The sequence below is a fragment of the Podarcis liolepis genome (genome assembly GCF_965112155.1).
Source record: "Podarcis liolepis genome assembly, chromosome: 1".
Lineage (NCBI taxonomy): Eukaryota > Metazoa > Chordata > Lepidosauria > Squamata > Lacertidae > Podarcis > Podarcis liolepis.
In genome coordinates this window covers 34,435,784-34,463,555 of record NC_139554.1, presented here as the reverse complement: position 1 = coordinate 34,463,555, position 27,772 = coordinate 34,435,784, and the positions used below count along the sequence as shown (strand labels likewise).

Sequence of the window (27,772 nt, the reverse complement as noted above, 5' to 3'; positions counted from 1 at the left end):
TATATGGCAAAGAAGATGTGAAACCATAAGGTTTCCTTTGAGAGCCTATGGTGTTTTGATCAATAAAAGTTGTTATGGAACTTGGAAGAGCTCTCAAGCTCTCCTTGGCACTCAGTTGCCCAGTCTCTGTGGAATTTCAGGGCTGTTAAGCCCATGGCAGCAAGAAATACACATCTGCCTACAAAACCCTACTGCTCTGATATCACAGCAGATAACCCAACGGCAAAACAACAGGCAAAGGGGTCAGAAGCTGATAAAGAGAGGACCAATTGCATCTCAGAGGTTTCATATGTGTCCACATAGGTGTTGTCTTCTACCATTTGTCATAGAAATCATGTGTACCTCTGAAATGAACACTAACAAAATTCACAGCCTGTTGGCTTTGAACATGCACTAAGTAATCACATGGGCCGATCCTAGTCTTCATACAATGTCCATAATGCAAGTGCTATTGGGAACCTGCTATTGGGAACCATCTAGGAGGAGCCGAGGGGCCAAGGGCCCCCCAAATATTCCTGTCCCCCTAAATATTCCTGTGGTGGGCCTCCCTGGGCCTACCCACAGCTGGACCCAAATGATGTTGTACATACAGTGGTACCTCGGGTTAAGATCTTCATTCGTTCTGGAGGTCCGTTCTTAACCTGAAACTGTTCTTAACCTGAAGCACCACTTTAGCTAATGGGGCCTCCTGCTGCTGCCGCGCCACCAGAGCACAATTTCTGTTCTCATCCTGAAGCAAAGTTCTTAACCCGAGGTACTATTTCTGGGTTAGCGGAGTCTGTAACCTGAAGCGTATGTAACCCGAGGTACCATTGTATAAATGATACACATTTATACAGCATATGAAGAACTGTGGGGGTTTTTTCTAATGCAAAGTGACCACCCTATCGTTAGATTAGGACTCAAGACATCCAGGTTCAAATTCCCATTTAGCCACAGAGCTGCATGGGTGACCTTGGGCCAGACACTCAGCCTAAAATGTCACCGTTTAGCTGCTGGGGTAAAATTAGAGAAGAGAGACCTAGGGACACCACCTTGAGCTCCTTGGAGGTGCAATGAGAAATTATAATGTTTTGTGAATAGCTTGGCCAGCCACATCATGGAATAGATTTAACCACTGCTGCCTTTCATAGCCTGGCCTTGTCTCAGCAGTTATTGTTTTGTTTTTAAAGGTGGGGGAGAGTGCGCAGCCAGGAGCAGCAAGGGAGAAAGTGCTGCTGGGAAAGTCTACAGGGGAGAATGGTTGTCAGATGCTTCTGGCGAAGTCTGAATGAGCCTCAGACCTCAGCAGGTGGTGGTATTTGTTCTTCCAGCACAGCTTCGCTCCGAAAGCCAAAGTTGTGGTGCTAGACCCAGACTAGAAATGTTCCTCTTGATTAATGAGTACCTGCATTCTGCAACAGTTGGTGTTTTGGAAGCAGTTTATTATTCAGCAGGCAGGCATATATTATTACTGTATGTGATATGTTATTATTGTGCCGTCACCTCCAGATTAATATAGTGATTTGTGTGCAGTGCTCTTGTTTTTAAGGGCTGAAGTGGCAGTATTGTAAAGCACCAAACCCATCTACACAGGGAGGGTAGGTGAGCTATGCCTCCGGTCCTGAAACAGCCTTGTTCTTCTGAAGGCTTCCTCAGACTTCTCTGCCTCCCAGCTATTAGAGCAGCCTGCTGTGGAGGAGGATGTAGTCTGGAAAAGCCTGAGCTGTTGCACAAGGGCAAAAATTCAGGCTTTGATCTAAGAACAAATGATGTTTAGAAGAAGTGAAGTGAGGAGGAGGAGGAACATCCGTGAAATGTTGTGGGTCAGGACAGATTGTGCTCAAGACAAAGACATATGTTGCATTAGGACAAAATTATTTGGGCATTCAGTGGGAGCAGATACTGATCATAATGTGTGAGCTCCTTTATATCTGTTTTTAAAAAGTGCACAGCAAACTTTGGTTTACACACAACGTATAGGTTATACACAATGTAGACCCACTCAGATTAATGGACCTTAAATAATGTCCACTATTTTATTATGTTTTTATATTCTGCTGGAAGCCACCCAGAGTGGCTGAGGAAACCTAGCCAGATGGGTGGCGTATAAATAATAAAATTATTATTATTATTATTATTATTATTATTATTATTATTATTATCACTCAGTTTACTCCGAGGAGGACTAACATTACAGTCCCTATATTTCAACACTTGATGCTTTTCATCAATGTCAAAGGTAAAACTCATACCTTAGGCTATGTACATATTAGGGACTTAAAATGCAGCAAGGTCATTTCTGCCCATTGTGTTTCAAGTCCCTGTTGTGATATCCAGTGTGGTGTAGGGGTTAGAGTTGCTGGACTACAATCTAGGGGGCCAGTGTTCAAACCCTGATGTGTACAAGTTGTACAAGTGACAATAAAGTATTTCAATTATTTCAATATTTCAGTTACATCAGCTTAAACCGCAGCTTGAATTTTCAAATCAATTTGAAGCTGAACTGAGTGGAAACACATCAAGCAGGAGTATTTCTCAAAAAAAACTAGAAGATAAAAGCATCAGTGGCACACTGGAGCCTGAATAAGCAGTAAGGTGTACAGCAGGGGTAGGCAATCTAAGGCCCGGGGGCTGGAGGCAGCCCAATTGCCTTCTAAATCTGGCCCGCGGACGGTCCAGTAATCAGCATGTTTTTACATGAGTAGAATGTGTCATTTTATTTAAAGTGCATCTCTGGGTTATTTGTGGGGCCTGCCTGGTGTTTTTACATGAGTAGAATGTGTGCTTTTATTTAAAATGCATCTCTGGGTTATTTGTGGGGCATAGGAATTCATTTATTTCCCCCCCAAAAAATATAGTCTGGCTCCCCACAAGGTCTGAAGGATAGTGGACTGGCCCCCTGCTGAAAAAGTTTGCTGACCTCTGGGGTACACAGTCCAAAATGGCCACACAGAAAAACCCTAATGGCTAAAAATACCCTGTGATAACTTCCTTATGAATGTGATCAAGTCAGTGGCGTAGCGTGGGGGGTGCAGGGGGGGCCGGCCGCACCGGGCACAACATCTGGGGGTTAGGGTTAGGGGGCGCAAATCCACGGTTTAGGGGGTGCAAATTACTTGCCTTGCCCCGGGTGCTGACAACCCACGCTACGCCACTGGATCAAGTTAAGCTCCCTGGAACATGTGGATGGGAAATGAAGGCCTAGTTGGCTGATTTGGGGTGGCAATTGATTTATCAATAATGGCAAGAGAGTGACACAGGCTACAACCATCCTCAGCCTTTCATAAGTCAGGCATTGACTGTTCTTGATGCTTTCCTAGTTCAAAATCAAACTGCAGTTCTAATTAAGATTCATATGCTTAGCTGCACCCACATGCTACCTGGCCTTCTTCAGCCACTGTCACTCAACAAGCCCTGGAAGTCAACCAGAACTTAATGAGGAGGTACCGCAGGGGGAAGATACTAATCTTGCCAGCAGGGGTTGAATGAGCATTCCATTTTTCATTCAAAAAAGGTGCAGGGTTAACTATGCTCCACTGTACTAGAGGCAGCTTACCCTTACCTGACCTTACAACAGGGTTTTCCAAATGAGGACTCTGTATAATGGCTCTAATTCAGAGATACATATCTGCAGCAGCAGGCTTTGTGTACAGTGCTGCAGGTGAGATGCTAACTGCCAAACAGATTATTAGTGCTGCTGATCACCTCTTAGGGAAGAGGAGGAGGTGCCTGGAATTAACCTCTCCTTTCATACAGGCTTTTTATACAGCTGATTGGTGCTTTCAAACTAATAATGTTGTTTGTTAGGGCATATGCTGTGCAGGATCATTACTCTTCAATGTGAGAACTTTCTCCCAGGCAACACCCATTTGCATGTCAGTTGTAGGGATGGCAATCTGTCAATTTCACTTTCTCTGTTCCTCCTTTTTCCCATTTTATGTTCAGTTCTCCACATTGCCACATCAGTTTGCATTTTAAAAAGTCCTAAAAAGATAAATCAGCAGCATTTTAGTGCAAATTTATCGTAATATGCACATTTTTGTATGCAACTTTGACTTATATACACTTTTGCAAATTTCTTATGTTCGGACAAGTGGATTTTCGCATAATGAGCAGATAGTAGGACCTGCATATAATGTGTATGTGCAACTAGATTCTAGGAATGGGGGGAGGGAGATCTGCAACTATTTACAGGTCTCCATTTGTAATGTACAAGAAGCAGATAAAATTCCAAAAGGGAGTATCTAATTCTAAAAGGTGACAGCAAAGCAATCTTGATTGAACAAACTCTGCGGCCTATAAATTGGTTTAGCTGCTTGTGTGACATAACCCACAATGGAAATGTTGGCGCAAGGACTGTCACAGGTGACTTGTCTTTTGGAGAATCTACACATATCTGATCATTTACCATTTGATTGGACTAGATACTGAGAAGCACGTTTTAGGAATAATTCTAATTACCTGACATGGGGCAGTGCATATAGAAGGCCTAAATGACACAATGTTGTTCTCAACTCTAATGAATTAGATTCCAGCAATGACTGAATGATAGAGCTGCCCACTGCTGAATGATTAGAAGAATATGACAGCAGTGCTTCCAGAATTCAGACAACATGTGGGTAAAAGGTATATTTGAAGGAAAGAGGTGATAGGATACCAGCAGGCAGCCCTACAAATTGGATCGTTTAATCCCAGCAAATACTTCCCCCCTGAGGACTCCTATTTTGGGGTTTGTGAGCTGCAGGGGATTTGGCCAAAGTATTTGATTTAAACTAAAGGAAGTCAAAGATTGAGTGCTGAGCATCAAAGGAGATGTTATTTTGAAAGGTCAGAAAGGTTACAGACAACTTGCGGGGGAGCTGGATGAGGCAAGAGGAGGAGATGCAAGAAGAATGTCATCCAGAAGCAAAGGTGAGACAAGGAACTTAATGCCGGAAAGACACTTGCAATGAAGGAAGTCCTGGCTGCTCTGTCCCAGTTGGGGAAGGCAGAGAACCTGGCTCAGTGATGGAACACACCCTCACAACAGTAATAGTAATAGTAGTAAAAGTAATAATACCCTGCCCATCTGGCAGGGTTGCCCCAGCCACTCTGAGTGGCTTCCAACACAGAGAAAAACAGAATATGACACCAAATATTAAACACTTCCTGATACAGGGCCCTTGGTTCAGTCCTTAACATTTCCACTTTCAAGGATTCTCAGGAAGCAAGGCTAGAAACCCCTCCTCTGAGAACATTTGTCATTCACAGTGGGCAATATTGGGCTAGATCAGGCATGGCCAAACTTGTCCCTCCAGCTCTTTTGGGACTACAACTCCCATCATACCTAGCTAGCAGGGCCAGTGGTCAGGGATGATGGGAATTGTAGTCCCAAAACAGTCCCAAAACATGCCTGGGCTAGATGGACTGAACTTACCAAAGCAGACCCACAACCACCACGTTTTTCTTCAGTTGGAGTTCAACAACATCTGGGGGGCCCACAGGTCCACCATCCCTGTTTCAGGCTTTTTACCAACATGGGGTTCCATTAGCCTCAGCAGTACTCTACACATGTAGATGAAGAAAATCTCAGGTCATATATTGTTCTGCTGGTGCAGCACTTGCGCCTGCACAAGCACCTCTGTGTTTCTCCTGAGCACCCTCAAAATCTGCTCCGGGGGGTTGGAAGACCCTCTAGAGTAGATGTTGAGGGTGTGCAGGGAGAGAGGAAGGGGAAGCCCTGGTGCAGGAGGGGAAATCTGCACATGCAGTTGGATGCAGCCCCTTGTCTCTTTCTGCTGTTAGCACTGCACCACAAGCTCTGTATTCTCTCTTGTGCTTCTTAGGTTTTGAATTGTTGTGATCCATCCTGCAATCTCATACAATGAGACGAGGGCTAGAAATCTTCAAAACAAGCAAAACTAGTGCCATGGGCAGCAAGTGCTGAAGTGAGGTACTAGGGGCAGCATAAAACCATCAGTTAGACCCTTTTGTTGTTGTAAAACTGTGGCTGTCCAGGTATCGTTGGACCACTTTGATCAGCCCTGACCGCTTGCTCTGCTGTTTGGAGCTGAGAGGGTTGTTGGGAGTTGAAGCACCAAAGCATCTGGAAGACGCCATGTTATCTCATCTGAAGTGTTTTATAGGGAAGCTTTTTAATGTGCAATATTTTATTATGCTTTTATATGTTGGAAGCCACCCAGTGTGGCTGGGGCAACCCAGTCAGATGGGTGGGGTACTAATATACTAATAGATTTATATACCACTCTTCATCTGAAGATCTCAGGGTTGTTTAGGGCTATCGGTGAGATAAGAGCACTAAATGGGTTGCTTGTTACATTCTTTTTTTAGTTTTTTAACCCACTGTCTTTAGTTTTTTAACCCACTCAGCTGTTTTGATTATATTATTTTTGCATTGCATGCAATTGTGTTTACGTCTGATTTTAAGTCTCTTTTGATGTTTTCTTTTTGTCAGGTTATACATGTTTAAAATGCATTAAAATGAGAGCTTCACATTTGTACATTGTGCTTACCCAAACCAACCTGTCTGAGCACCATAAAGTTTTTGTGTGGGAAGAAAGCAGATACACCTTGGCTACTTGACCACCTCTTTCAATCACCTGAACTAGTTTGAGAGCATTCCTCTTCCCTCAGTCCCCAAGCAGTCCCCAAGTGTTCTAACATAGCTTCCTCAACAGAGGTGACTTTTGAGCTGGAGGCAAAAGGGGGTTATCTTGTGTGCCTTGTCATTTCCTATTAGCAATTGTCCAATAGCCCTGAGACACTTCTATCCACCTCATTTCAATTGCTCAATAGGGGAAACAAAGATTAAAAATTAGTGGTAGTGCTGTTTTAAGTGTGGTGCTTTCCTGACCTTTCCTCAAATCTGCATGTCTGAGGCTTTCTACATAGTAAATACTCTTTATCCCCCACACCTAGCATTATATATGCCCATGCTTGAGATCTCTTATTGCACACCCCCCCCCACAACTCAATATGGACATGCTGTGGACCAACTTCATGTCCCCTGAGATTTCCAGTTGGTGGCAGCTCTCATACAGAAATCCATCTTTAAGACATAAAACCATAGAGCCTTGGGGTGGTGATGTATCTCTCCTCTCCCTGCTCAGTTGCAGATCTGCAATGCAGGCCTCCAGACTCTACTAAAATACCTCCAGTGAATGAGAACCCACCACCTCATGACACGGTTGTTTGTTCCACTGTAAAACCAGTCTTATATTTAGGTGGTTTTGCCATTTCCACATATTTTTCTAGACCTGCCCTCTGGAGACTAGAGCAACAGAGCACAAGACTTCAGAATGGGAATTTTAAGCCCACTATCATGTCTCCCCTTAATCATCTCTTCAGCCTAAAACAGAGACTCCTGCACATACAGGATTCAGACAGGAAATCAGATAGCTTTCAATGATAAGAGTCACTTCTAATGATAAGATTCACTTCTAAACTTGGAAGTAAGCCTCCCTAGGTTCAATAGGATTTACGGTAGTCCCACATAAGTTGTGGTCTTAGGACTGTGGTCTTAAAATAGCATGAGCCTTCATTTCACAAATAATTCTAGACTTTACGCCTATAGTGGCTGAAGTGGAGGACAGACTTTCCTATTTTTGTATTTCACAAAGGATACCATTTCCTCATTCAGCAGCTAGGAGGGGGGCTTTGGAAATTGTCCGTTTGATGTCTTAACTTAATCAAGATGTTTAAAACATGACTGGTACAGCAGGGGAAAGATGGGCTACAAAACCAGTTTTGATTAGAATAGTGAACATTCAGAGGACACTTTGAAGCTTCATTATGAGAGAAATTGAAGACTGTGTTGAAGGGCGATAGGGTCTTGTAGGATGTGAAGCTCTTTGAAGTTACTCTTTATGTGAAACTCTGCATTCTCCACTCACTGCATTGAATTACTCAAGAGTGCAATGTAGGGCCAATAGACTTTGCTTAAACTTCTGAAAGCTCCCTTGCTTAATATTATATGAATTCACCTCAACACCCCCACCTCCACCTTGAGTTTAATGGTAGGCAGAGCCGGCCCACCTATGAAATGGGCCTCAGGTAGTGGAAATGCAAGAGGCAGCACCCCCGGGCACCCCACCACTTCTGCTACCACTGGAGAAGCAACCCGGGCAAGAGAGACTTTGGCAGCAGCTCAGTATTCCCATGCACAGCTGCTGGTCTTTCTCCTTTCTAGAACATTGTTGAAGGAGTATTATCCAGTACAGCAATACAGCGCAGATGGGGAGCCTCTGTCCCTCCAGAAGTTACTGGATTAAAACTCTCACCCCCACCCCACGCTGGCTAAGGCTGGTAGGAGCTAGAGATCAGCCACATGTAAACACCCAAAGGTTCTGCATCCTGCAATACAGCCCCCTAAAATTAAAGTACCACCACATTAGGCATCAACTCTGCTTTCAGCTTTTATTTTGGAAAAAAAAGAACCCACACCTTAAAAACTGCCATCTTACATTTCAGAATAGAAATCTGAAAAAGCTATAAAAACTAAGACAAGACTTCAGCCTAGTAGACAGCTCCTTATTGCTGTGGTTTTAAACTCAAGTCTACATCAAACATTATATTTTGGTCATTTGGTCTAAGTATTCAAGGGTGTTTGAACAACAGTTACAATACAGAGTTCACAATACAGACATGATTATATTATAGCCAACTGCCATAGACATGGTCTTTGAACTCAGTCTATATTAAAATATGCTCCTTGGGAAATAAACAAACAAAAGTATAGTACAGTTAGATGCTATAATAGCAGCTTTAAGATGTTATCACAAAACTCCAGATGACATGCGTAAAATTAAATTAAGGTTTTATGTTCAGACAGGAGTTGGGTCCCGCACTTTCCCCTTACAAAGTAGTGTTCCATACATGCAGTGCCAAGTGGTCTTATTCTTCTCCAAATGGAACAAAACATTTCCATTTATTCCTAAAGCAAAATAGAATGATACCTAAGTATTCTGTTGAACAGTCCAGATAGCAGTTAAAGCACCTGAGTTAGGTCTTACAAACAAGGTTTTGTAGGATTCCATGAATATATCCACATCTCCATATGAATCTAAACATTTTTTCTTACAAAATGTTAGCTAGAAATATACCCAGTTGCACATATAACCCATACAATAGCAAAAGCTCTAAGCCCCATTTAATAAGATGATTTTTGATTAAAAATAGAAGGCAAAATGCACTCAAAGTTACAGTAAGAAAAGCTTTCACAGTGTAATACTGAGACTGTCACAAAGTTAAGAAAATACTGATATCAAAGGTACAAACAATCACAATGTTAATAGACAAATTGCTATACAAGGAATTTTTTGTTAAGAAAGAAAATGCCACCAAAACTTAGGGCATACTGCATCCCTTAGTAGCGACTATCAGCTGTGTACACAATCACGTCTTGCTTGTCTCGTCATCTGTAGAACTCCTTAATTGTAGATGGTCAGTTCTTCAGCTTCTGACTGGTCACTGCTTGATACATTCTTCATCATTGCACAATTTCAAAATAGTGCAATATTGCCATAATATGCTGAGGCATGAAAACATAGCCAGTGTAAAGTGCCATTCCAAGGATTGATACTAACATGGAATCTGAATGGCAGTAAAGGAAAACCACATATTGACAATGTATTAAAACCACACTGCAAGAATGCTATAAAGCCAGGTCTCAAGCCATACGAACATTTAATTCTTGTACATAGACAACTGAACTAATACAGAATATTAACTGGCAGCAACTCAGCGCAACAGCGTAGTAACGAAGACTATACTAATTAAGAGTGCTGCTCTGGACTTCTTCAGAAGGTCACACTGAAAGTTAGGCCAAAAATATACAAAACCTGATTTGCTTACTACTAGCAATAGAGGAAATTACACAATATGTATTTCTATTTCTCATCAGTTGCTTTTCCTTTTGCACCACTTAAGAGGCTGAACAAACCAACTGTCAGGGAGAACTCAAGTTGGTACAAGGCCTAAGTTCAAAATCCTGGGGGCCAATGTAACAAAAGTTACATTTATCTTGTGAACTGTCCTAAGAGCTACTGATTAAGGGCAGTGTACAAATTTAATACAGGCTCCCACCCCCCCACACAACTGACTCACATGCAACTGCATATATGTGTGGCGTGGGAAGTAAATAAATAATCCAATTCAAACCCAGAAACGGTGAGAGATAGGTAGAGAGTCCTTGTGGCTCGCGAAGAGATACTCTCCGGAGCCCAAAGAGGACAGCAGTGAGAGCAGAGGAAACCCCAAAGAGACCACCTAACAGCTGGTGTGGGGCCTAGTGCCACAGCAGAAGCTGCTTTCCCACGTGTCCTCCAGCCTCCTGCTGGCCCCAGAGCTTCAATTCTAGTTGTGGATATTTTTGGATATAGTATTTTTGGTATGGATTGAAGAGACAGTGGCAGAGAGGGAGTTCAAAGGGTCTTTAGAGGGTGTTCCCCACTTTACACAATTTCACTTACACATGCGAGGGCCCAGAACTTAACCCATGTAAATAGGGGGGGGGATGCCTGAAAATAATAATATTAATAGTGCAGAGTGTTTGGAATCCAGTACATAATAGCTTAGTTAGTATGCAAGTTCCTTCATGAAAGGAACTGAATGAAGCATTAACATAACTCATGGGTGAGTTCTGCAAGTAGATAGGAGTTACCGGTATGTCACATTGGCAGCTAAAACGTATTTCACAAAGGACAGAAGATGATCAAGGTGTGCACACAAACACAATGGAAGGAACCGCTTTTCCTATCCCCACCCATGCCGACTTCAGGAAAGGGGGAAATATGAACAAGCAGGACAGCTCTTCACTACAGGGCCCTCCAAGCCACTTGGGAAAGAAAAGGAGGAGAATGGGGAGCAGGTGTCACTTATCAAGACACCAAATTTGATCTGGGACAACCACCAGTTGCTGATCAATACACTAATTCCAAAGAGTAAACATTGACAATATAGTGAGCCTCCTCGTTTGCCAATTACCAGAAGCAAGCTGTAACTTTTCTTTGTGACCAAAAATGGCTAGTCCAGCAATGCACCACGTGGACATATGAGTTGGACACAACCATTTCACTTTTGTCTGGGTAACTTATGAACCAACAGCAGAATAGTATGTATATATCATATCATGTTTATTTTTGCAGATATATTATCAATCAGTATGACAAAGTAAGCCAGTAATATTACAGAAGAATATCACCATTAGCAAAATAATGACTGTAAGGGTCAACAGGTTTGAGGGAATTCGGAGGTTAAGGAGCCAAAATCATGTGGTATTCACCTTCCAGCAAAGCCAGCTGATGAAAGCACAAGTCTTTTAAAAATGAAGACTATGCTGTGTTAATACCAATGGCAAAGTAGTCTGTAGACCAAAACTAGTGAAGATATTTCACATAGGAAATTGGCTAGTGAGCCTAGACTGTATATCTAACATTTTATACAGAATACTGTATACTTTCATAACTGAAATTAGTGGTAAACGATCATCTCTTATTTGAACTAATGGACCATTTGAAAAATTGTTAGTAAAAAAAGGAAAGCAACAAACGATAAGCACAAATAGGTAGCTGGAATGGTGTGATGTTGGAAAGCTCCATCACTCCTTCACCTTTTGCCCTCCAGTCCTATTCACCCTCAACACACCCCAGAACAACTAGAATGTTATTTTCCCTCCCACTAGAGTTAATCAGAGGGAAATTAGGAAACACTTGTTCATAGGAGAATCTGTTCCTCCCACTTTACTTCATTAGTGGCAAATGGATAGAATGTATAAAGACTCTAGTAGTCCTGTGAAATAGATACTACTTCACATCTTAGAATCATAACATTGTGGAGTTGGAAGGGAGCCTGAGGGTCATCTAGTCCAACCCCTGCAATACAAGAATCTCATCAGGCAGTTCCCCATCCAATTTGAAACTATACCTGACCCTGCTTAGCTTTGCAAATGTGCTTGCACAATACAGTGGTACCTTGGTTCTCAAACAACTTGGAATCCAAACACTGCAAACCCAGAAGTGTTCCAGTTTGCGAACTTTATTCAGAAGCCGAACATGCTCCATTTTGAGTATCATGCTTCCAATTTGAGTGCCACACTTCCATTTTGAATGCCACACTTCTGTTTTGAGTGTCTGAGGACTGTCTGTTTTTGCTATTTATTTTGCGTTTTTGTGGTTCTTTTTGTTTTTGAGACTGTGTAGAACCCAGTTCAGCTACTGATTGATTGATTGATTGTGTGACTACAGTACATTGTTTATTACTTTAATTTTATGGATCTATGGTCTCGTAAGATAGTAAAATTCATGTTAAATTGCTGTTTTAGGGGTTGTTTTAAAAAGTCTGGAACAGATTAATCCATTTTGCATTACTTTCTATGGGAAAGCACACCTTGGTTTTGGGTTTGGAACAGGCTTCCAGAACAGATTAAGTTTGAGAAACAAGGTCCCACTGTATTGTTACTCTGACTGGCAACACAGCTTAGTGTGTCCTTATTATTCACAATCATAGCACATAGCGAGCAAGGAAGGACTCTGGACCTTGTTTCTGGCATATAAACAGTAACATATAAGAAATATATACCCTTCATCTGTTTGCCTTGATCTCTCATGAATCACACAAAAGTTATCATGAAAGATAACAGCTTTTCTTCACAACAAATTCTCAGCCTCACTTTGAAATGAAATCCCTACAGGAAACCACGATCCTACAGCCCCAATTGCCCACCACACTTATGTGATAAACCACCCTCAAATCCATTCACAAGCAGCTACAACAAGCAGCGTATCTTGTTTTTCATTTTTCCCTAGCTCTGAAACACAATTGCCCAGACCCAAATGCTTTATAGTCCCAGGCCACAGCTACATAAATGCTCAGCTGCACAGCCATCCACCCAGTGACCTAACACCACCTTCTAACAGCTCCCCAAAGAGGTTTAACACAGCATCCCAAGCTACATGAAGCCTCTTACCTTCAAAAACAAACAAACACAAAACCCCACCCCTCTCTGTTTAAATCCCTTCTCTCAAGTCACTGACAAATTTAAGGGGTCGTGCAGAACCACTTCAATTACTTAAGTCCTCATTTCTCCAGAGCACACCTGGCTAAGGCGGATCCCAAGGATCCGTTGACCAGAACTGCCTTTTCTCCATCATTCGCAGGGAGCTCTAGGTGAAACTTGCACAAGTCCTCTAAAACAGCCTCAAAACCGCAAATACACAATGCAAAACGCTGAGCCTTAGATGAATCCATCCTAAGCAGAGCTTGGCGAAAAAGACGTCAGCAGTCACTTGTTGGCTACAGCAGCAGCAAGCGCCTGCAAAAAAACCAAAACGAAACAAAACCCCAGAGCAACGGCGAAGTAAAAAGTGCACCGAAAGGGGGCAAATGGGGAGCTGCGAGGGTAGGGCGGAGAGAAAGAGGAGCGAGAGAGGGAGATGGAATGATTGATAAACGCGCCTTCAGTTTTGCCACGACCAGGAAGGAACAGGCCTGGCCGACATTCCCATAAATAGACATACATTTATTCCCGCCAACCTGAATTGTGCAGGACGGCTCCGACCACTATGCCCTCAGGCCCAAGTCCCTCCCGGCTAGCTGCGCACCTCGGGCGTCCTCGGGAGCCCAGGGGCCTTCCCTCTCGGCCGAAGCCAGGAGGCCGTTCCCTCCCCCGGGCCGTCCTTTGCCTTCCCCTCCCGCCGGCGCCCTGCCCAGCCCGCGCCCAGTTCACCGCGAACTTTCCCGGCGACGGCGGCGCCCTTTCCCCTCACGGCTCCCCCTTCAAGCGCACCAGAAAGGATACTGAACACCGTCCGTTCCCAAGGCTCCAGCATGTAGAGCGCGGTGACCAGCAGGTACTGGTAATAGAGCCACGACATCTGCTTCCAGGCCGAGCTCAGCGCCATCTCGCCGGCAGCAGCGCTTCCGCGCGTCAGAGTGCACCGCCCCGAGAGAGAGACGCACCCGCTCGAAAAGAGAGGCGGAAAGGCGGCCGAGGGGAGGCGGCCAAGAGGCAGGGAAGCCCAGCTTCCTCCGCCGATTGGCTCAGTCGCTCCTCGGCCCGCCCCACCAGGCCGGGCCTAACCCAACCCCCCCGCCCCGCTCTGGCGCCCGGGGCGACCTACGCAAAGTTCCGCCTCCGCCGATTCGCCGCCCTTGAGGCCGCCGCTTGCAGCTGCCTTTTGCAAGAGCGCCCCTCGCCTTACCTATGCATGAGGCCTGCTTCTGAGGCAGGGTTGCGTCGGAGCGCGGGGAAAGAAAGCGCCTGTTGCGCTTGAGGCTTCGACTCTGCAAACTTGCGCAACTTTCTTGGAGCTGCGAGGCTCGGAACTTCTCCCAGAGCCTCCTGGATTAGGCCAATAGCCCACCTGTCATGGAATCTTAAAAGAATTGGAAGGGATGCCAAGGGTCATCCGGTCCCAACCTCTGACAAGGCAGGAATCTCAACCAGATCATACATGACAGGTGCCCCCCCCCAACCTCTGCTTAAAAATCTCCAAGGAAGGAAGTTCCACCACCTCTCTTGGGAGTCTCTTCCAATGTCAAACAGCTCTGTCAAGTTCTTCCTGATGTTTAGTTGGAATTGCTTTTCTTCTCACTTGAATCCATTGGTTTTGCTCCACCTTCCAAACGATGGATAACACAATTCCAAAATCTATTAAAACCTTCAAATTACTAATTTCCAAGGCAGTTCACAAAAGATCGTAAGGCAAAGTATTCAATGAACAGATAGATCCTTAGAAAGCTGAGGTGAATTTTAATGTTTTAGTAGTTTAACTTTCTGTTATGTTTTAAAATATTGCAATTTTTTCTTGACTCCGTTGGTTTTATCTTTTTGTAAACTACTTTGAGGGCTTGTTACAATCAAACAGTGTATAATTTTTATGAAATAAATAAAAGAGGCTGCACTAACTCAATCACAGCCGAAATAAACATACAGCTGAAGTATACAGTCAAGAATAAAAGTTTTCACCTGGAACCTAAAAGACGGTAATACTTCTATCACTTCTACATATTATTTATTCCAGGGAAAGCTGCAATTTTTTATTTTTATTTTACAATAGCATTTCAGCAATAAATTCTACCAACTAGTCTGCATTTTATAACACATTCAAATGTGTTTAAATTATAGTTTTTACACAGCCTATAGAAAAGGACTTAAATGACAAGAGTTTGATAGGTAAGAAACCACGAACACATCTGTGATTGTTTTTACTTGATATACGGATGCCGCTTTTAGGAAGGTGTTCAGCTTTTTGATGTTAGAGAAGGCAGTCTTGCTATGAGAACAAGATGGCAAACCTTAAATTATAGCAAGAAATTGTAGCAAGTACACAGGGTTTCCAAAATATTGGGGTGAATAAAGAATGGAAAACAAAAAAACAAATATTGAACAGAGTTTAGTGCTACCAATATCTGATTTACACAAACTAAAGCTCAACTCTTACAGTAATGCTTATAGCAACATTATCAGGCAGCCACGCCACAGACTATGGTCTAAATTCCCCCAAGATCAGAACATTTTAATTCTAAATAGCAGGATAAAAATATTTATATACATAAGAAACTGTTCTAAAAACATGAACTATATACATAACTAAAGTTCACCTGCTTTACCAATACAGGGTGTGTGGCAAGGATACAATTTTTACATCAGATTAATAGATGATACAAATGAAACAGAACAGTCCTTGGCTTTTGAATTTTTATGCAAAATTAACCCAATGCAAAATGCTGCATCTTAGCAGTGGCTTGCTAGAACATTGAAAAAATGAAAGACTTCATCCTTATCTAAGACAGCCACTTCTGTTGAACATTCAGTACATTTTACTGGATGATATATCTCCTCCTCTTCCTGTTTTTCCTGACTAGCGATGGATTCACTACTCTGTTTAATTTTCTTGTGCCCTCTCTTTGTCTTTTTGTTCAATGGACCTTTGTATTTCAGAATCTCTTCTTTGATAACGGTGCAATTCATGACAAACATTGCTCTGTACTGAGTTCTGTATGATTCGTGCCTGAAAAAAAGAAGAAAAGAAATGGGAATGCAATAATCTGTTGCTGATAAAAATATTACAAAATTGGTAACCCTACATATCCTGAATCCAGGAGATCTGCAGATTTAAGAAGCAAAGATGAAAGAGATATGTCTGAATTCCAGTAGAATAACCATGATAGCATAGCCAGAAAAAGATAAAGAGTATGAAGCTTGTTAAAAACTATCTGGCTTATTTGACATGGCCCTTAATAGTCAACAAACTGTTCTATCTGATGAAGCCGACTGTTATCACTGAAAGTTTGTGTCAGAATAATAACCATTTTGTCACTGTCTCCCTATAGTTTTCTAGTGGTTTTCCACTATAACCTCTGTGACATTTAGCAATAGATGGGCCTATTCTACCTCACACACACCCCCCCAAAAAATCCCAACCAAAGTGCCTCAAATTAATCTGGTCCCAATTAGCAACAACAAGCCAAAGTTAAAGCTCTTAGCTTTGCTTATTGCAGGAGTGGCTAACCTGTGGGCATCCAAACATTGTTGGACTTCAACTCCCATCATCCCTTATCCCTGATCAGGCTGGCTGAGGCTGATGGGCACTGGAGTCCAAGCACATCTGGTTATAGCTACAATAGAATGAAGTCGCTTTTTCAAATTCAGAAATCTATTTAAAGCTGGCTTTTATTATTAAATTTAAAAAGAGAAGCACAAAAAAGGAAGCACTTCATGCTGGAAATCAATGTTTCGCCGAGACAAGGTAAATCTGCTGAACAAAAACTGTACATGTATTTCCAGGGGGGGGGGGAATCCTTTCCCTCTTCCCCAGTGTTTGACAACCAGTGCCGGATTTACATATAAGCTAAACAAGCTATAATGTAGGGCCCCACTCTCTTGGGGCCCCCCAAAAAAATTAAAGGGAAAAAACCCTGGATGTACATTTCCAAAATAGAAGATAAAAAACAAATAAAATAAAACCTACATATGCAACCGTGTTTTGTGTTGTGTAGGCTCCTATTTGTTATGTGCAAATGGCTTTAGATACCTATTAGGTCCATAAATTACCATATAGCATATATTCAACACAAAAAACAGCAACAAAGGACAGATGGACATATAAAGGGCCCCATTACCTTCAGTAGCTTAGGGCCTTATCAAACCTAAATCCAGCCCTGAATTTACCTCTCTTTAAACATGGAGACAATATTATGACCAACATCCTAGTTAATGAAAGGCAAGTTCATGAAAACCGGACAGAGACAGTTGAAATTACAGGGTTGCTGTATGAACAAACACTAGCTTATCTCATCTGTGATTGCTGTACCTAAATCACAAGTTTCTTAAGGCTGAAATATTACCTCTGGCAGTCAAGGCACAGTGTGGTCATGCATGCAGGACAATTCAAAACAGCGTCACTGCTGGGAATGGCAGGAAGTTTGGCTTGTGGCTGTTGTGAGTGAAGACTTCTTAACCTATGATACCTACAAGACAGTATATTATAGGTCAGGAGAAGCATTCTTGCTGGTTAGGCATCTTTACTGAAACTGGTGTATACCAAAACTGCATGCCAGGAGCATGACAGTCGTAAGCACTGCATGTTCTCAGTCCCAACGCATTAAAAAAAATTTTCCCCTCTTTTTGATTTTTTTTTAAAACACCACTACAAAAGGGGGAGAAAACAAAACAAAATTGCTAGTTCATATTCACTATGATAAACATCAATACATCCATCTTAATTTAGACAAACAGATCCGTATATGCCCTCCAGTTGTTTGAGTAGGTATCCAAATGAAGTTGATGTTTACAGAAAGTGTGTTCAAATGTACTCAGAATATTAAGGTCTTCAAACTACTACGTAATAGCTGATAAAAGTCCATTTTTGTTGTCAATCCTAGACACATGATTACAAGATCCTGCTCCAAAATGACAACCCCCAAATTAAAAGCTTGCATGCATTATCGCTATAGTCCTGTATCTCACCCTATTTTAACCACATTGCTTATATAATAATAATAATAAATTTTATTTATACCCTGCCCTCCCCAGCCAGAGCCAGGCTCAGGGTGGCTAACATCTGTAAAATTACAGTAAAAAACATAATAGGGGGGGGAAATAATAATAATATTTCAGATTATTTCACACACACAGGGACAAACTGGTATGTTAATGCCAAATACAGGGCAACTCCACATCACTCCAGGAACATATATAGACACCACCATGAAAAAAGTGCTGACATGGGTGGTGCCCACACAGGCAGAGCCAATGATCATGTTGCTTGATTGTTCAAAAGGAAAGCCAATGCTTACACTTGAAGGGACCCAGAAGAAAAAGCTTCCACCAAGCTGCAGGTAAATGCTAATCAGACTTAAGTTCCCCATACATGTCTGGCAGATTGATAAGTAGCTATGTAATATGATATAGCTGATGTTATTCCTTTAGATTAGTTTGACTTTTATTGTATTCTATGTTGAAATTTTTCAATAAAAATATTTATTTTTTAAAAAGTCTTAAGTTCCTCATGATCCCATCCCATCAAATGTTTTGAGTGGAATTTTTTCATAGAGTGCCTTGCAGGAGTACCATTTGTTCAATTACTAAACAATCTAACAACAGTCAATAAATGATTTTTATTTGCAACATAGTATGAGAATGTGATAATTCCCACTCACTTTAGAGAAATGTGCAGGTGGGAAACTGAGCATTAAGGCTCGTTTGATATCCATATAATAAGAAACAAAGCTGTAACAATGTCAGAAAATCAGGAATGTGTAAACGTTAAAGGCAGCCTGCTGGATCAGACCAAAGGCCTATCTGAGGACACTGAGGTCCAGCTCTGAGGGCCTTCCGGTGGTTCCCTCGCTGCGAGAAGCCAAGTTACAGGGAACCAGGCAGAGGGCCTTCTCGGTAGTGGCACCCACCCTGTGGAACACCCTCCCACCAGATGTCAGAGAGAAAAACAACTACCAGACTTTTAGAAGACATCTGAAGGCAGCCATGTTTAGGGAAGCTTTTGATGTTTAATAGGTTATAGTATTTTAGTGTTCTGTTGGAAGCCGTCCAGAGTGGCTGGGGAAACCCAGCCAGATGGGCAGGGTATAAATAATAAATTATTATTATTACTATTTAGTCCACCATCCTGTTCCCACAGTGGCCAACCAAATGCCTATGGGAAGCCCAGAAGCAGAACCTGAGTGCAAGACCACAAAGACGAGTATTCTCATGACTCAAATTAAATGCTCAGTTTCTTACCCCCGTCTCTTCCTGTCCACCCACGCCTGGTCTCTGTTGTCTTCTTCTGGGTCATAGAACAACTCATCATTAGTTGGAATTCGGCGCTGCTGATGTTTCCTTTTTTTCCTGGTTTCTGGAGCAGCTGTTCAAGTTCACACAGATACAGTTAGAACACACACCCCAAAGAACATGACTAAGAAGCATATTTGGTAATGAGCCTCCCTTGCAAAAGTTGCATGCTAATAAGGTGAATGGCACTGCCATGAGTTGGGCGAATGAAGCCTGAAGCTGTTACAAGATGTACAGTGGTGCCTCGCAAGACGAAATTAATCTGTTCCGCGAGTCTCTTCGTCTAGCGGTTTCTTCGTTTTGCGAAGCAACCCTATTAGCGGCTTAGTGGATTAGCGGTTTAGCGGCTATTAAAGGCTTAGCGGATTAGCGGCTAAAAGGCTATTAGTGGCTTAGAAAAAGGGGGGGGGGAGTGGGAAAAAAATCGGAACACTCGCAAGACGTTTTCGTCTTGCAAAGCAAGCCCATAGGGAAAATCGTCTTGCGAAGCAGCTCAAAAACGGAAAACCCTTTCGTCTAGCGGGTTTTCCGTCTTGCGAGGCATTCGTCTTGCGGGGCACCACTGTACATCTGAACCCACGTGTGTGTATCTTCCTATGCACACTCCCAATATTAAGCTAAGAGGTTTTAGGTTTTTTCGACAGAGTTATAACGTTTGTTTGTTACGAATATGCGTTTACCCTTAACCTTGTGCCCAGAAGAAATTCAAACACAAGAGGAATGAAGAATGATTGGTTTATTACTTGAAATGAAAGTGGAAGAATCTATGGTTGCTGCTTCAGACAGCAAAAGTGCAATATAAGCAGGCAGCAAATCTTACTGCTCAAACACCTTGATCTAAAGAGTAAAAGGATCCGTAAATTTTCCAAAAGCCAGAAGAAAGCAAGCATGACAATTTGGTCACAATACCCACACTAAAAGGAAAGGGAGGCAGGGAAATTATACCTGTCTGGAAGCAAAATGTGATGTACAGTGAAACTGAGTTCCTTGAGTTCCTTTTAGTGCTAACAAAGCAATGAAGTCCGGAGTTTTTGTACTATTTTGAGCCAATGCATTCTAATGAAGTGGAGTGTATTTTAGATGAGTGAACTGTCACAATACCTTTATTTCTTTGTTCCATTTTTTATTTTATTTAAGTTTGTGTTTGCTAGTTAAAAGTTTTACTTCACTTATTTGTAACTGAAATGATGTGTCCTTGTTAAACACAACTAAACTGGTTATCCTTTTTGGCAATAGGTGTTAATTAAGTTTGCTATGCAACACAAGACTACTGTGTTGATCTTTAGATAAACTATTCAGAGAACAAAGTGTTTCAGGATTGCCTTCCAGGACACGTTTAACATAAAGACTGGTGCAATGGAAAATTATTGTTATTATCTCATTTATATGCCACCAATCTTACTGGGTTGCTCCAGCCACTCTGGGCAGCTTCCAACAAAATTAAAATAGGCCATACAGTGGTGCCTCGCAAGACGAAATTAATTCGTTCCACGAGTTTTTTCGTCTAGCGAATTTTTCGTCTTGCGACGCACAGTGTTGGAAAAATTTTGGAAAAGCTTCAAAAATCACCAAAAACCTCAAAAAAGGCTACCACACCGCGTTCTATGAGTTGCTCCTTGAAGTCAAGTCACAACTGTATCAACGGTGTTAAGAAAAAGGAAACAAACTTGCAAGACGTTTTCGTCTTGCGAAGCAAGCCCATAGGGAAATTCGTCTTGCGAAGCAGCTCAAAAACTGCAAAACCCTTTCGTCTAGCGAGTTTTTCATCTTGCGAGGCATTCGTCTTGCGGGGCACCACTGTACTGGGCATCTCTTTTTATTATCACATTTATTACCACAGGAGTTAGTTCAGTCCATAGAGCAAGAGATTTAATCTCAAGGTCATGGGTTTGAGCCCCACTCTGGGTAAAAGATTCCTGCGTCGCAGGGGGTTGGCCTAGATGACTACAACACTACAATTCTATGAAATGTGGAATACTTATGAAATTATGCCATTTATGTAGAATGTAAAGATTTGGTAGAGGCATTTGTCAAGAATCTAAAAATAGTAATACTCCTGCCACAACAATGAATGCAATATTGCAGATAAATATTTTATTACAACCCATTCTACATTTCTAAATATACTATCTTATCTAGCTGTAGTCAGATAATCATATATTGGCTTTAAAAGACAAAGTATGAAAAAGCCTTTTGTCCACACACACAATCCCTTTTGCTTCTTGAGATATAAACCCAAGAAGCCTCTAATTAACTAGATTCCCTTTTTATTTTAACTGGGAAACTATGTTAATTAGAGGTGTTTTGGGTTCATTGCTTGTACGACGAGAGAAAGAGCAAAGTGGTCATGTGTCAGGACAAAAAGCTCATCTTTATCTCTGCTTATTAAGCTGAGGTGATTATGTGACTTGGGATAAAGTACAATTGATTTCCAGAGACCAATGACTAAGCAAACGCAAGGAGGACATTTACCATGGTGTGTGAGGATGCAGGAAATTCATTCATCTTTCTAGAAGAATGAAGGCATTTAGTAGTCTCAATCACAAGGTCAGCTGCCTTGACACCAAATAGCGTCCGTCATGCGAGGCATTAGCTTATTTAGTGGCTTCATGTAGTTAGTTTACTACAGCAGGAGGAATTCCTACATTTGCCTGAAGATCTCTTTAAGGCAGTGGTTCTCAACCTTCCAAATGCTGCGACCCTTTAATACAGTTCCTCATATTGTGGTGACCCCCAACCATAAAATTATTTTCATTGCTACTTCATAACTATAATTTTGCTACTATTATGAATCGTAATGTAAATATCTGATATGCAGGATGTATTTTTATTGTTACAAATTGAACATAATTAAAGCATAGTGATTAATCACAAAACAACATGTAATTATATATTGTTAAATATTTATTTCTAATTACAAATAAATGAAATTTTGTCTCAAAGCATGGTGTAGCATGGGTAACGGTCTTAATATAACAACAGTAAACTACATTGATACATTTTGTGACAGTATGTGTAAAAAGCCAACATCAGTGCGAATGTTGAGATTGCTTCTTTCTCTGTGGTAGCAACTTCAGAGAATAAATGTGGAATATTCCCTGTGCAGATAAGACAGGCGCTGACAGTTAACTGCTTCTGCCAACAATTAAAAATATACCGTATTTTTCCATCTGCAGGACACCCCCATGTATAAGATGATCCCTATTTTGGGGGACTCAGATTTAAGAAAATGGGGGGAGTGTTGGGATTTGCAGGATACTGGATAAGTCTGCAGGCTTCAACAGGATGATGCAATACTCTGCTGGGTCAGAGTGACTCAGCAGGAGTGTGATTAGTGTAATTGGCTATCACCTGTTTTAAAAAGGAAAGTCTGTTTAACAGGGGGTGTGGTGGTTGTGCTGTAGTGTGGTGGTGCTGTGGTGGAGAGTATTCGTTTGTAAGTACTCTGTATGGACTGTTTCTTTTGTAAACGCCTGTATATAGCTCACATTAAAAAAGGAATGCACTGAAAAACCTGGAACTCTTAGTGTTTCGCTGAAAACGCCGCGTGGAATACGCGACAGGGAGATGGCCCCATGTATAAGATGCCCCCTAATTTTTGACATTATTTTTAGGGGGGGACCTAGTCTTATACACGGAAAAATACGGTACGTTACAAACAAGTCAAAGCGTCAGCATATTATTACCTTTTGAGAGCCCATTCATTGGAAATCTTGTGGATAAAGGAAATACACCAAAAGCAGAAGTGAAATTTGATGCAGGAAGCAATAATAATGGCAGTAAATAATAATTGCAGTTATTTACCTACTTTGTCTTCATCCTCTGAATCAGAATCAAAATAAATATCATCGTAGTACTTTGCAGGGGAACCTGTCCCAGATTGTCCAGCATTAGATGTACTGCCTGAGTCACAAAACGTAACACAAAATATGTAGTCAACATGGGATCACTATACAGAAAGAGATCTACATTTTCTCTTAGGCTGCAGGCCTGCACACACTTACCTGGGAGTAAATTCCTTGCATACAAGAGCCCTGCAGTGCTGCTTCAGAGATGAGTAGGAATTTATAGCTCGCATTCCGATATTAGCCACTGCACTCCAATGAGACTCTGACTACACAGGTTAAACTTCTTTATACAGTGGTACCTCAAGTTACATACGCTTCAGGTTACATACGCTTCAGGTTACAGACTCCGCTAACCCAGAAATAGTGCTTCAGGTTAAGAACTTTGCTTCAGGATGAGAACAGAAATCGTGCTCTGGTGGCGCAGCGGCAGCAGGAGGCCCCATTAGCTAAAGTGGTGCTTCAGGTTAAGAACAGTTTCAGGTTAAGAACAGACCTCCGGAACGAATTAAGTACTTAACCTGAGGTACCACTGTACTTCACTCAAAATGAGAAAATCCTCTTCTTTGAAACTAGGCATGAGGTGCTTTATGTCTCCCTTGTTTCTCATCAGAAGCACCTCACACATCCTGAATTAAGTGCTGTAAGGCAACCTTCTCCAACCTGTTGTCCACCTCCAGGTCTTTGGACTACAACTGCCATTAGCCCTTAGCCAGCATGGTCAATGGTAAGGGATAAGAAGCAGCAGAAGAAGAGTTTGGATTTGATATCCCGCCTTTCACTCCCTTTAAGGAGTTTCAAAGCGGCTAACATTCTCCTTTCCCTTCCTCCCCCACAACAAACACTCTGTGAGGTGAGTGGGGCTGAGAGACTTCAGAGAAGTGTGACTGGCCCAAGGTCACCCAGCAGCTGCATGTGGAGGAGCGGGGAATCGAACCCGGTTTCCCAGATTACGAGACTACTGCTCTTAACCACTACACCACACTGGCTCTCAGTGGTTCAATGGTAAGGGATAATGGGAATTGTAGTGCAAAACATTGGGAGGGCACCAGGCTGGAGAAGGTGGCCTGAAGGGGATGGATTTGTCTGTAAAGCCTCTAAAGGGGGAGGGGAGTGAACTGAAGCAGCAGCACAAAATTGACAACAGTCCAGCATAAGAGGTGCAGGAAGAGAGCTGTCAGCAAGCTCCTATTTCCCCCCAGTTTAGAGATTTACCTGTTAGCTGCGATTTCCACTTGCCCTCTATATTTTTCATGGTGGAGTCCAGTTCTGCTTCCATTTCCTTTTGGAATTCATCTTCACTTGAAGATTCACTTTCTCCAGTCAGACATTCCCTGATTAGTTTGCGCTTCTGATCAGGGGTGCCATGTAGGAGCACATCTACTTCATCCTCAGAGCTAAAAGATGATAAAATATTGAAGATTGTCATTTCAAGATAAATGTGGCAAGTCTATTATAGGCACAACAAAAGCAGGGTTCTTTTTAAATACTGAGAAAATGATTTTTTTTAACTTAGAATTGAAGAAATTTACTGATATTAACTCGATAGCAAAAAAGTTAGGTGTGTGTACTATACACTGTACACAGTGACAACTGGGGTGTATGGAGTGTTGGGGGTACATCTGGTGGGGGACACCTTTGGTCCTCCACCCTGCACTCAGCTCTCACCTGTGCCTCCTAGAAGCTGTCAGCATTCAACAGCAGCCACACTTCAGGAATGGCTTCAATTGGCTGGCTAAACCAAGTGCGGGTAAGCAATCTCAAACTTTCAGTAAGTTAGGGCCTTCCCCTGCATGTGAAGACAGGCTCCAGCAGATTGATGAAGGTAAACAGGGAGTGTGATACAGGTAAATTGCTTTGTATATTAACAACAAACCACAACCCAGCAGAGAGTTGTGTTTTTAAGCTCATTAATATCAGTGGCCAAATCTGGCATCTGGTTTATTATTAGGAAAGTAAAGAAGGCTAAGGTACTAAGACCAGGCATAGGCAAACTCGGCCCTCCAGATGTTTTTTGGGACTACAACTCCCATGATCCCTAGCTAACAGGACCAGTGGTCAGGGATGATGGGAATTATAGTCCCAAAACAACTGGAGGGCCAAGTCTGCCTATGCCTGTACTAGACCTTGCCAATTAAAGTCATCAAAGTCGTTGTTCCTGTTTGTCTGCAATAATCTCATCACCTCCACTTGAGTTTGTTCAGTTGCCTTCCTCCCAACACACACAAAATAATCTTTTTTTTAGGACCTAAGACAAAGTGCTCCTGAGCACACAGTAGATCTCATTTACACTTTCCTATCTATCTGTCTAGATGTGGTCTAGAATCTGGTGTCTGGCACCTCAGCCTGCCTACCCATCTAGGTCAGCTGCATCCCCAGATACATTTTACAGGATTGTAAAGGTTGCTTGTATGTCAGGTACCCACCTGACTCCATAGTCTCAGCTCTATTTTAAGTTGCTTCACCTAGCAGCTGGGAAGCACACACCCCTCCTCTTATTAAGGGATAAAAGCTCCACACAGTGCATTCGCTCACTTGTTGTTGTTTATTTGTTTAGTCGTGTCCGACTCTTTGTGCATGACTAAACGAATAAACAACAACAAGCATTCGCTCACAGTCTAGGTTAAATGGCTACTAAACGGAAAAATAATAGTTATGGAGCCATGGAAACACCCATGTTTCGCTATTTCTACAGGGGGAAACAGAACATGGAAGTCACTGGAGAAATGTGTGTGTGTGTGTTTGTGTGTGTGTGTGTACATGTAAATTTGATAATACCCAGACTCTACCTACTCATTTTTGTAAATTTAATAAACAGTAATCTTTATTTAAGTGGATACAAAGCTGACCCTGAGAACTGTTACAACCAGTGCTTTTTTTCTGGGGGGACACAGGGGTACGCACACGGCCTAAACATTTTGTGAATCTAAGTTTGGCCTCATTGAGGGGCAGTATTTCAATATGAGTAGGAAAATGAGAGTATCCCTAAACATTTTTTTTAGAAAAAAAGCGCTGGTTACAACAGAAGGAAAGAATAGCGTGCCGATTTCCCCAAAATAACACCGAGGGGTGATTCCTGAAACTTCAAGCCCGTTTCAATTTTTAAAAAAATTGATCCATAAAGAAATATTTAGAGATCTCAAACGGAGGGGAGTTTTACCAAACCAAAACGCAGGTGAAGATAGAACATCCCGACCACTTCTTTCTGAGCGATTTCAGAGATATTATCCATATTAACGTACGGAGAGAGCAGGAGGAGGAAACTCCACCCCCCTTCAGACGTCCATTTACGTCCACACTAATCCCCACCCCCGCAAACACCCTATATATATCTCTCTCTAGACCTGCTCTGCGCCGGCTCCTCATCGCTCGGTTCCTCGATCACATAAGGGTCATCCTCCTCCCGCAGTCGACTCATGGCGGCCCCTTCCTAACAAGCGGTCCCTACCCGCTTCCTGCCACCTCGGTCCATCAGGAAATGCTTTCCCCGTCTCTTCCGGTTCCGGCAAGCTTGGCGCTGGTTCTTCGTCCGACCTCCTACAACGCTTACACCGAGCGTTCCAGGGGACCCGGCCAGCAGCACTGGGCGTTCCGGCGTCCGGTTTTGTGCCACCCGATCTGCTCAAAGGGTGACCGTCTCATGGCACGTGCTGTCGGCAGGATTCATCTATCCACGACAAGTTCCAAACGCTGGGATCGGTTTTCCCCGCTCCTGTGATTACCAATGTAAAAGAGGACGGGACTGCTGTGAACTTCCATCGTTTGATAGAAGAGAGGATTGCAGCAAGCTCAGTTTTTCCTCGCCAAGCGCAGTTAAATCCCATCTTCTCCGGTGCTTTATGGGATAGGATGCCCACGTTCATATCTTGACAGATGCATCGTTTGGAGATAAGCATTGATATGCAACTTAATCATTTCACTTATTGCAGTGTGCTGCTCCTAGCCCACTAGAAAGGTTCACTTTCCACACACCATACATGTAAATGGTTTCTCACTTGTGCGGGTTTTTTCATGTCGAGTAAGCGTTTCTCGATGAGTGAAACACTTTCCACGCTTCCTGTGTGGATATCGTGACGTATATTTAATTGTGACTGATACCTATATGCTTCACTGTGCACTGATCATGTTTTCTTGCTGTTACTTTGCAATCTTTCTGTGAATTCAGCGGTACATAGACATCAACGTTCTGAGTAATTGAGAATTTCATTTTCCCATTTTCAACACATTTCCTACATGATTTTGGGATTTACAAACGTCTCTGTGTGTGCTCCATGCTGCACATTTTCTGAATGCACCACAGATGGCTCCTCCCATAATTCCTTACTGTTCCGCCTGTTACCTGCTTTGTGGGCTGGTGAAAAAAGAAATGTCCTTCAAATTGAAAGGCAGAAGCTGAGAATCTCATTATGGATCAAGGCCAGTTCTCTGCTATTCTCATTTTACCATTTCAAGCATATCCTTGGGTTGACAAAAACGAGCCCTTTCCTTCCACTTCCAGTCATTAAGCACTGATCTGTTTCTTTGCACTCATGGAGTATGTGAAGCAAGTGCTGATCATGGTTCATGGAATGGAGAGAGGAGGTGGCTCGGGAGCAGATGTGTAATGTGCAGGGAGTCCCAGGGGCCAGCTGGAGAGGCTTCAAAGGCCACATCT

At 42.4% G+C, this 27,772-nt stretch overlaps 2 protein-coding genes and 1 long non-coding RNA gene across 3 annotated transcripts; all 3 read right to left on the bottom strand.

The window, feature by feature from the left end:
* Positions 1–8,383: 8,383 nt before the first annotated feature.
* SPTSSA (serine palmitoyltransferase small subunit A) lies at positions 8,384–13,970 on the bottom strand. The gene is made up of 2 exons (XM_083511062.1): positions 13,778–13,970; positions 8,384–9,573 (listed from the first exon to the last, which is right to left on the bottom strand). Exons 1-2 carry the CDS (start codon positions 13,878–13,880, stop codon positions 9,470–9,472), a joined length of 207 nt encoding a protein of 68 aa, XP_083367188.1. The 5' UTR covers positions 13,881–13,970; the 3' UTR covers positions 8,384–9,469.
* Positions 13,971–15,358: 1,388 nt separating this feature from the next.
* Positions 15,359–26,619, bottom strand: EAPP (E2F associated phosphoprotein). The gene is made up of 6 exons (XM_083509892.1): positions 26,463–26,619; positions 24,334–24,515; positions 23,078–23,176; positions 19,223–19,346; positions 17,329–17,451; positions 15,359–15,992 (listed from the first exon to the last, which is right to left on the bottom strand). Exons 1-6 carry the CDS (start codon positions 26,534–26,536, stop codon positions 15,716–15,718), a joined length of 879 nt encoding a protein of 292 aa, XP_083366018.1. The 5' UTR covers positions 26,537–26,619; the 3' UTR covers positions 15,359–15,715.
* Positions 19,355–22,506, bottom strand: LOC310710571. Its single transcript, XR_014528132.1, has 3 exons — positions 21,077–22,506; positions 19,850–20,737; positions 19,355–19,516 (listed from the first exon to the last, which is right to left on the bottom strand). It is a non-coding gene; the product is annotated as an uncharacterized lncRNA (long non-coding RNA).
* Positions 26,620–27,772: the final 1,153 nt, after the last annotated feature.